This window comes from Pseudophryne corroboree, chromosome 5 (genome assembly GCF_028390025.1).
Source record: "Pseudophryne corroboree isolate aPseCor3 chromosome 5, aPseCor3.hap2, whole genome shotgun sequence".
In the NCBI taxonomy this organism is placed as follows: Eukaryota; Metazoa; Chordata; class Amphibia; order Anura; family Myobatrachidae; genus Pseudophryne; species Pseudophryne corroboree.
The window spans coordinates 838198259-838209082 of record NC_086448.1 but is presented as its reverse complement, the minus strand read 5'-3'; the positions used below and the strand labels follow the sequence as shown (position 1 = coordinate 838209082).

Genomic DNA, 10824 nt, shown 5'->3' with positions numbered 1-10824 from the left:
CCATAACCAGTGGAGAGGTTACCAGTATAAGCCTATTGTACGGTCCCTGATAGGAATTCCCTTGTATACTGGCAGAATACGCCGATCCTGAGTCTCGCACGCTGTAGTGTACCGGCGAGTTCAGCGCCGGCGGTGAAATAGTCAGCGACCCCTTCATATTACACAGAGCCAGTCCCGCAGCGCTCAGCAGTAAATAACACAGACACCACATTTCAGTAGAAAAGTCTTTTTTTTAAAACACATTGATCATCGTCATCACGTTACAGAAAGGCAGCGTCAGCGTACAAAGCCAACAGCTGCAAATTTAAGGCAAGATTTTTAGGTATTAATAATTGTGCTTGATCTGTGGAGGAAAGTGCCACGTCCGAGGGTAAGAGGGAAGGTGAAAGGGCAGAGGCCACGTCCGAGGGTAAGAGGGAAGGTGAAAGGGCAGAGGTACCTGGAGCAGAATCCCTGCGATCCCGGCCTTGGCTACAGATTACATATCACATTGGATTGATTAGAAATAAAATACAAAGGCTATAAATCATTTAATGTAATGCAGGTTATTCCCTGGATAACCCCCAATGTCCCAGAACGTCTTCATACAGAGGAAATGTAACACTGCATGTAGAACCGCAGGGGCAGGGTTCCTTATTGCGTCCGCTCACAGCCGTGACCTCACATTCAGCTTGGACACTTATCAGCCGCTAGTGTCCGATCATACTCCCTGGAGGACAGCGGTCTGTAACAGCGCAGATGACCCGTGACCGCGCAGTGTGTGGACTAAGGCTCACCATTCAGTAGTATAAGCACAATCACTCATCATAATAAATCTGCCTAGTAGCACTCACCTTATACTACATTTATAGTAAAGAGCCACGGAGGATAAAATACATTCTTGTGCCCATACAGAGGAAAAACCATCGCCCTTTATCAGGCTTATTAATAAGCTGTGCGTGGCACCCTGCAGCGCACCTCCGTAAGCGTACACTGCCTGCTTGCTGTATGGCACGACTGCAGACCATGGCTTGGGGAGCAACCACAAAACCACCCGTATTTCTAGGCTCGATACCCGAACATAGCAATTCCTAATGACATCTGATCCACATTATATTCCAGCAAGTTGGGATAAGTCACAGCCAATGCAGGACACAAACTGCAGGACTTTGCAGGACACCTTTCAATAACATATCAAATCATGATAAACACAAAGAACTATCCAACACGTGAACGGTCTTACTGCAATACTGCATTTTGTAAAATAACTCCCCCCCTTTTTGCTTCAGTGGTTTAGGGTTTAACTTTACAGAATTATCTGTGATTTCTGTCAACAATAGTTTCTTTCGCACAACGTCGGCCAGTCCCCTGATTTGATGAATGGTGTCACGTCCAGCTACCGCAGGAAAACAGGACAACAAATACATCCGCGATCGGTCATAGCGGGCAGGGATATGGAATTCAATGATGGAGACCCCAGCGGCCTGGAACGCGGGAATGTGGGGAAACAGATGAGGGTCATTTGGTAAAATGGAATGTAAAAAAAAAAAATCAGCTTTATATACAAAACATTTCCATAAAAACACAGGATCAATACCTTACTGGTCATCTGATCTGTCTGCGCGTACAAATAAGCAGCATGGATGAGCGGTGTCGGAACATCACATAATAGGTATATAACAAGTATCCCAAATATATAGTGCACATGGGGGAACAGGAGCTCTGATCACGAATCCTCAATAATACGGGCAGAAGGCGAAGGTGGTAACCTCGAAGCCACAACCTGGTGGACAGAGGGTGCCCAAATAAATCTCTCTACCCCAAAGTGGTCTCAAATAAGTAATGCATAACATCTGTCCCCCCTAACTCTAACAATGCAAGAGACGTAAACAGTCCTATAGAACCCCCACCCCTATACAGTATCACCCAGTTCTCTGCAGCACATGGCGCCGCCCTCCCTTCCCTTACAACCCAAATAACACAATTATTCCACAGTGTCCACCATAAAAAATATCAGCAATGGTTTCTCTGAAGACGTCTAATCAATCATTCTCAGTAACTACACAAAGGCATCGATAGAAAACATCGGTAACAGCGCCCATTGTACAAAGCTCCTTAGTGCGCGGGAATTGGCCTGAGCTCGGCAGGAAGAGACGGAATGACAGTGACCGGCACTGTACGGGAAAAGTAACGCTATAATCACATTGCGCATATCTGCGGAGCAATTGGAAGAAGTGCAAGTAAAGGAGCCGCTGATATAAAGTACATCCAGTGACGTATCTTACAGTGTTCAACTACAAAAGTCAATAAAAAGCAGAAAAAGGGAATATTTAAAACTGGCCGGTCCATAGGTCCACAGCTCCAACGATTGTCCTTCTCATAACAGGTAGAAGAACTGTTGGTGGAACCGCGGTGGTGAAGCCTGACCCTTCCAGTTCTCCTAGTACTGCAGTCACCCACTTTGCAGGACCCGGCAGAAAGGAGCAAATGTCTCTTCTCCACTAGGGCGACAAGTCTGCGCTGTGAATGACGTTTTTCAAGAAAAAAAGGTGCGTCTGTCACATTCATATATTGATCTGGTCCCCTTAGATCACCCCCCCACAATTATTGCTTACAGAAAGTTTTGAGCCCCAATAGTCCACAGCCCATTGACCACCCTAGGGGGTTGGCGGGTCCATGTGCCAATCATCAAAGACCAACAACTGGGTTCTTCAACCACTTTCCACGAGACCATTAGAGACTGAGTTCCCAGCAGGCACTTGTGGTCCTATCACCATCCAAACTTCACCCTTTAGTGAGACTCGGTTGGCCTGTACTCTGTTTCTCCAGAAGACACTTGTGATATCCGCCGCGTAGAACCCCAAAGTCTCCTTGTGAACTGTCCTGATTTCACCTAGAGAAGGGGGAGAACAATAACACTGAATAGAACTTCACACATCAGACAAGAGTTAGTGTGAGGAGATGTAGCCTGTAGTGCATAGGGGGTAATAGTAGGGTAGGTGGGTACATAGAGGTGGGTATTGACAAGCACCTGAAAGTAGGGGGATAGTCTGGTCAGAGGCAGGGTAGGGAAATCAATAAAAGGGGCGCTGCATGGGAGAATTCTTGGAGGTAGGAGTGAGAGGCGGGTATCAGAGAAGGGAAAAGGAACAGGTCAGAGGCAGATCTACGAGGCATGAGGTATAGTATGTCACAACGAGGTCAGAGCTGTAAGGAGAGGGGGGGTATGTGAAGAGTTCAATGGTTCTGGAAGTTCTCGGGAGCCAGCATAGGGGCGTGTAGACTGGTTGTAGTGTAGACAGCGGGCATTGTGCCAGGACGGTGCCAAGACCAGGATTTGGGTTATCGGGTAGGTTATTAGGTGGCTGGGGTTCGGCTAGGGCTACAGAGTGTGGGGTGTTTAGGACGGCAGGTGAGGCAGGATATCGGGACGGAAGAGATGGTTGGAGAAAGTGAGGATGGATCAGGGACGGGAGGAAACGTCTCATTATTATAGAATGATAAAGGTGTTTCTATGTAAGTCACTGAGCACCGACCTCTAGAGGTTGTCCAGCTCCCACCACGATCAGCTTCCCATCGTCCAGGCCCACCAGGATGTGGCTGTTTTCTTTGGTCACAGAAACACAATGGACAGGAACCTTCATGGGCAGAGGACTGACGGCCAGGCTGAGGCTGTTGGGAGGAGACCGTTTCATTATAAGTGCACGCTACCATCTGCACAGTGTATCCCCTATGTGTAGTCTTAGGTAATGCATCCTAATCCCCGCTGTTTCTTACCTGCGGAGGTCCCGGATCTGCAGAGAACACTGCGCTGTACCAAGGACCACAAACTGCTGGGTGATGCAGAGCGCGGAGATCTGCTCATCCAGCGATACGGAGGACAGGCACTTCCCGTTCACCGAGTACAGGTGCAGAGCAAACTTATCCTGCACAGAAACACATGCGTCATGTCACATGTCACAGACCGTGGACAAGCGGGGGGAGCAGTGTCGGACGATGGCCCAATATTTCTGCCCCCCTAGTGTCAACATTGTGTATGATCACATCAACAGCTGACATCCTGTATATCGACATTCCAAACATGCCGACATATCATACCCAACCCATCAGTAGAATTCTAGGAGAAGATACCGGAATAAAGAGACGTCTACTGAACGTGCTCGGCACTAGTTCTTATAATAAAGTCCTATAACAAGCTCATCGTAGTAATGTATAATTACACAGACACATACAAAGCGGAAATAAATAATGCCATGGTTCCGTTATGGAAATATGTGTAACAATTGTTCCGTCACCGCTGATTGACGGCGAGCGGCTGTAACCTGGGATCTGCCTGTAGGATAGATGATGGGACATCACCTTCAGAGAGCTCCGGCCCTCAATGGTGCTCTGGAAGACGATCTGCCCCTCCAGGCCGACAACCAGGTGGGAGATGGTCAGCGGCAGGGAGCTGTCACAGGTGGGCTTAATGCACCGCATAAACTGCCCCAGGCGGATGGTGTGCACGATGACCGTCCCGTCCTACAGGGAGAGCAGAGGAGGCAACACTCAGATCTGTACAGGGAGCACTGGTAATAACTGCAGCCTTCTGACTGTATACACTGTACCGGCCAGGGGTCCATCTCTGATTATATACACTGTACTGTACCGGCCAGGGGTCCATCTCTGATTATATACACTGTACTGTACCGGCCAGGGGTCCATCTGTGATTTTATACACTGTACTGTACCGGCCAGGGGTCCATCTCTGATTATATACACTGTACTGTACCGGCCAGGGGTCCGTCAGGTCACTCACTGGTCTGATTATATACACTGTACCGTACCGGCCAGGGGTCCGTCTCTGATTATATACACAGTACTGTACCGGCCAGGGGTCCGTCTCTGATTATATACACTGTACTGTACCGGCCAGGGGTCCGTCAGGTCACTCACTGGTCTGATTATATACACTGTACTGTACCGGCCAGGGGTCCATCTCTAGTTAGATACACTGTACTGTACCGGCCAGGTGGCCGTCTGATTATATACACTGTACTGTACCGGCCAGGGGTCCGTCTCTGATTATACACACTGTACTGTACCCGCCAGGGGTCCGTCTCTGATTATATACACTGTACTGTACCGGCCAGGGGTCCGTCTCTGATTATATACACTACTGTACCGGCCAGGGGTCCGTCTCTGATTATATACACTGTACTGTACCGGCCAGGGGTCCGTCTCTGATTATATACACTGTACTGTACCGGCCAGGGGTCAGTCTCTGATTATACACACTGTACTGTACCGGCCAGGGGTCCGTCTCCGATTATATACACTGTACTGTACCGGCCAGGGGTCCGTCTCCGATTATATACACTGTACTGTACCGGCCAGGGGTCCGTCTCTGATTATATACACTGTACTGTACCAGCCAGGGGTCCGTCAGGTCACTCACTGGTCTGATTATATACACTGTACCGGCCAGGGGTCCATCTCTAATTAGATACACTGTACTGTACCGGCCAGGTGGCCGTCTGATTATATACACTGTACTGTACCGGCCAGGGGTCCGTCTCTGATTATATATACTGTACTGTACCGGCCAGGGGTCCGTCTCCGATTATATACACTGTACTGTACCGGCCAGGGGTCCGTCTCTGATTATATACACTGTACTGTACCGGCCAGGGGTCCGTCAGGTCACTCACTGGTCTGATTATATACACTGTACCGGCCAGGGGTCCATCTCTAATTAGATACACTGTACTGTACCGGCCAGGGGTCCGTCTCTGATTATATACACTGTACTGTACCGGCCAGGGGTCCGTCTCTGATTATACACACTACTGTACCGGCCAGGGGTCCGTCTCTGATTATATACACTGTACTGTACCGGCCAGGGGTCCGTCAGGTCACTCACTGGTCTGATCATATACACTGTACTGTACCGGTCAGGGGTCAGTCTCTGATTATATACAGTGTACTGTACCGGCCAGGGGTCCGTCAGGTCACTCACTGGTCTGATTGTATACACTGTACCGTACAGGCCAGGGTACCGTCGGGTCACTCACTGGTCTGATTGTATACCCTGTACTGTACTGGTACATATAATGGGCAGGCAGAGACAGTCACATGAGTACAGTTATGACACGGGGGTGGGATATTAGGGGGAGAGACTGTAGTTTATAACTAACCTTAGAACCAGATACTGCCATGTCCAGCTCAGTGCTTATTGCCACACAGGTGACCTCATCATTGTGACCGTACAACACCTGCACGGGTTTGGGAGACAATCCACAGGAGAAGCCGCCCTGGACAGAAAGGGCAGGCGTCAGGCAAAGGACAGGCGTCACGCGGCAGGGTAAAGGGACAGGCGTCAGGTAAAGGACAGGCGTCAGGTAAAGGACAGGCGTCAGGTAAAGGACAGGCGTCAGGTAAAGGACAGGCGTCAGGTAAAGGACAGGCGTCAGGTAAAGGACAGGCGTCAGGCAAAGGACAGGCGTCAGGCAAAGGACAGGCGTCAGGCAAAGGACAGGCGTCAGGCAAAGGACAGGCGTCAGGCAAAGGACAGGCGTCAGGCAAAGGACAGGCGTCAGGCAAAGGACAGGCGTCACGCGGCAGGGTAAAGGGACAGGCGTCAGGTAAAGGACAGGCGTCAGGTAAAGGACAGGCGTCAGGTAAAGGACAGGCGTCAGGTAAAGGACAGGCGTCAGGTAAAGGACAGGCGTCAGGTAAAGGACAGGCGTCAGGTAAAGGACAGGCGTCAGGTAAAGGACAGGCGTCAGGTAAAGGACAGGCGTCAGGTAAAGGACAGGCGTCACGCGGCAGGCAAATGGCAGGTAGCAGGCAAAGGGCAGGTAGCAGGTAAAGGACAGGCGTCACAAAAGACGGGTGCCACGCGGCAGGTAAAGGGACGGGCGCCACGCGGCAGGTAAAGGGACGGGCGCCACGCGGCAGGTAAAGGGACGGGCGCCACGCGGCAGGTAAAGGGACGGGCGCCACGCGGCAGGTAAAGGGACGGGCACCACGCGGCAGGTAAAGGGACAGCTGTCACGCGGCAGGTAAAGGGACAGCTGTCACGCGGCAGGTAAAGGACAGACGTCACGCGGCAGGTAAAGGACAGGTGTTGGCTACAATGTGATTTATCATCGGGTGGATAGGACGGTCTGAGCCTCACCTGCTGTAGAACCTCCCACACCATACACGTGGTGTCACGAGAGCCAGAAATGAGGTATATTCCACACAGGTCCAGGGCCAGGCACGTCACCACATCTGCCGCCGGAAAGAGATGAGGAGGAGAGGGTTTGGATTAGACACAAAGGGACAAGGGGTGACAATGGCAGACACACAGTACCTAATACCTAGCTACGCGGGCTCCGACAGAAACTCTCACGCTGAGAAGCTACTGGGAAAACATTCCAAATCAGAGCGGTTCTAAGGAGACAACGGTGCTGGTGAGGGGGGTGGCAGGGCGAGGTGACCCAGGCCCCTTTACTACTCTTTATATATTGTTATTTTATGTGTCTGATCACTTATATTGCGCACAAATGTCCAATTATAGAACAAAGATAAATAAAAGGGGCAGAAGGCTCTAACGTGGTAATACATGGCTGTTATAGAATAACGCGTAATACATGGCTGTTATAGAATAACGCGGTAATACATGGCTGTGTTATAGAATAACGCGGTAATACATGGCTTTTATAGAATAACGCGTAATACATGGCTGTGTTATAGAATAACGCGGTAATACATGGCTGTGTTATAGAATGACGCGTAATACATGGCTGTTATAGAATAACGCGTAATACATGGCTGTTATAGAATAACGCGTAATACATGGCTGTGTTCTAGAATAACGCGGTAATACATGGCTGTGTTATATAATAACGCGGTAATACATGGCTGTGTTATAGAATAACGCGTAATACATGGCTGTGTTATAGAATAACGCGGTAATATATGGCTGTGTTATAGAATAACGCGTAATACATGGCTGTGTTATAGAATAATGCGTAATACATGGCTGTGTTATAGAATAACGCGTAATACATGGCTGTGCTATAAAATAACGCGTAATACATGGCTGTGTTATAGAATAACGCGTAATACATGGCTGTGTTATAGAATAACGCGTAATACATGGCTGTGTTATAGAATAACGCGGTAATATATGGCTGTGTTATAGAATAACGCGTAATACATGGCTGTGTTATAGAATAACGCGTAATACATGGCTGTGTTATAGAATAACGCGTAATACCTGGCTGTGTTATAGAATAACGCGTAATACATGGCTGTGTTATAGAATAACGCGTAATACATGGCTGTGTTCTAGAATAACGCGTAATACATGGCTGTGTTATAGAATAACGCGTAATACATGGCTGTGTTATAGAATAACGTGTAATACATGGCTGTGTTATAGAATAACGCGTAATACATGGCTGTGTTATAGAATAACGCGTAATACATGGCTGTGTTATAGAATAACGCGTAATACATGGCTGTGTTATACAATAACGCGTAATACATGGCTGTGTTATAGAATAACGCGTAATACATGGCTGTGTTATAGAATAACGCGTAATACATGGCTGTGTTATAGAATAACGCGTAATATATGGCTGTGTTATAGAATAACGCGCAATACATGGCTGTGTTATAGAATAACGCGTAATACATGGCTGTGTTATAAAATAACACGTAATACATGGCTGTGTTATAGAATAACGCGTAATACATGGCTGTGTTATAGAATAACGCAGTAATACATGGCTGTGTTATAGAATAACGCGTAATACATGGCTGTGTTATAGAATAATGCGTAATACATGGCTGTGTTATACAATAACGCGGTAAGTACCAATGTGCCTGCTGATGTGGCAGACGACCTTCCCCTTGCTCAGTGAGGTGACCTGCAGGCTGTTGTCCCAGTGGCCTCCACTGAACAGTAACTTTGCATCGTGAGACACGCACAGAGTCCTAGAAGAGAGCTCAGCCCCGAGGGCAAAGGGGCCACACAGGAAGCGCTTGGTCCTGGAAGATCATCACACAAAACACGGCACATAGTGAGCGCTAAATGCAGACATCCTCGCACAATTACACACCTTCTGCTAGGACTCGTCCTGGTCAGTGTATAATCAGTACAGGCGGCCGGCGACAGTCCTCCTAAGCTGGTCAGTGTGTAATCAGTACCGGCGGCAGTCCTCCTAAGCTGGTCAGTGTGTAATCAGTACAGGCGGCCGGCGACCATCCTCCTAAGCTGGTCAGTGTGTAATCAGTACCGGCGGCCGTCCTCCTAAGCTGGTCAGTGTGTAATCAGTACAGGCGGCTGGCGACCGTCCTCCTAAGCTGGTCACTGTGTAATCAGTAAGGCAGCCGGCGACCGTCCTCCTAAGCTGGTCACTGTGTAATCAGTACAGGCAGCCGGCGACCGTCCTCCTAAGCTGGTCGGTGTGTAACCAGTACAGGCGGCCGGCGACCGTCCTCCTAAGCTGGTCACTGTGTAACCAGTACAGGCGGCCGGCGACCGTCCTCCTAAGCTGGTCAGTGTGTAATCAGTACCGGCGGCCGTCCTCCTAAGCTGGTCAGTGTGTAATCAGTACCGGCGACCGTCCTCCTAAGCTGGTCACTGTATAACCAGTACAGGCGGCTGGTGACCGTCCTCCAAAGTTGGTCAGTGTGCAATCAGTACAGGCAGCTGGCGACCATCCTCCTAAGCTGGTCAGTGTGTAATCAGTACAGGCGGCCGGCGACCGTCCTCCTAAGCTGGTCAGTGTGTAATCAGTACCGGCGGCCGTCCTCCTAAGCTGGTCAGTGTGTAATTAGTACAGGCGGCCGGCGACCGTCCTCCTAAGCTGGTCAGTGTGTAATCAGTACAGGCGGCCGGCCTCCTAAGCTGGTCAGTGTGTAATTAGTACAGGCGGCCGGCGACCGTCCTCCTAAGCTGGTCAGTGTGTAATCAGTACAGGCGGCCGGCGACCATCCTCCTAAGCTGGTCAGTGTGTTATCAGTACAGGCAGCCGGCGACCGTCCTCCTAAGCTGGTCACTGTGTAATCAGTACAGGCAGCCGGCGACCGTCCTCCTAAGCTGGTCACTGTGTAATCAGTACAGGCAGCCGGCGACCGTCCTCCTAAGCTGGTCGGTGTGTAACCAGTACAGGCGGCCGGCGACCGTCCTCCTAAGCTGGTCACTGTATAACAAGTGCAGGCGGCTGGTGACCGTCCTCCAAAGTTGGTCAGTGTGCAATCAGTACAGGCAGCTGGCGACCATCCTCCTAAGCTGGTCAGTGTGTAATCAGCACAGGCAGCCGGCGACCGTCCTCCTAAGCTGGTCAGTGTGCAATCAGTACAGGCAGCTGGCGACCGTCCTCCTAAACTGGTCACTGTGTAATCAGTACAGGTGGCCAGTGATCGTCCTCCTAAGCTGGTCAGTGTGCAATCAGTACAGGCGGCCAGTGATCGTCCTCCTAAGCTGGTTTGTGTGTAATCAGAACAGGCGGCCGTCGACCGTCCTCCTAAGCTGGTCACTGTGTAATCAGTACAGGTGGCTGGCGACCGTCCTCCTAAGCTGGTTTGTGTGTAATCAGTACAGGCGGCCGGTGACCGTCCTCCAAAGCTGGTCAGTGTGCAATCAGTACAGGCAGCTGGCGACCGTCCTCCTAAGCTGGTCAGTGTGTAATCAGAACAGGCGGCCGTCGACCGTCCTCCTAAACTGGTCACTGTGTAATCAGTACAGGCGGCTGGCGACCGTCCTCCTAAGCTGGTTTGTGTGTAATCAGTACAGGCGGCCGGTGACCGTCCTCCAAAGCTGGTCAGTGTGCAATCAGTACAGGCAGCTGGCGACCGTCCTCCTAAGCT

The 10824-nt window shown here is 50.1% G+C and overlaps 1 protein-coding gene across 3 annotated transcripts in view; it reads right to left on the bottom strand.

Moving 5' to 3' along the window:
- Positions 1–210: 210 nt before the first annotated feature.
- NBEAL2 (neurobeachin like 2) overlaps positions 211–10824 on the bottom strand; it is a 236199-nt gene continuing 225585 nt past the window's right edge. For all 3 annotated transcript variants that reach the window (XM_063924601.1, XM_063924602.1, XM_063924603.1), the window contains 7 exons: positions 8828–9000; positions 7139–7233; positions 6156–6272; positions 4339–4500; positions 3757–3905; positions 3516–3651; positions 211–2872 (listed from right to left, as the gene is read on the bottom strand). In XM_063924601.1, coding sequence (XP_063780671.1) covers positions 2771–2872; positions 3516–3651; positions 3757–3905; positions 4339–4500; positions 6156–6272; positions 7139–7233; positions 8828–9000 — 934 coding nt within the window. In that variant the 3' untranslated portion in view covers positions 211–2770. The remainder of the gene's footprint in view (positions 2873–3515; positions 3652–3756; positions 3906–4338; positions 4501–6155; positions 6273–7138; positions 7234–8827; positions 9001–10824) is intronic.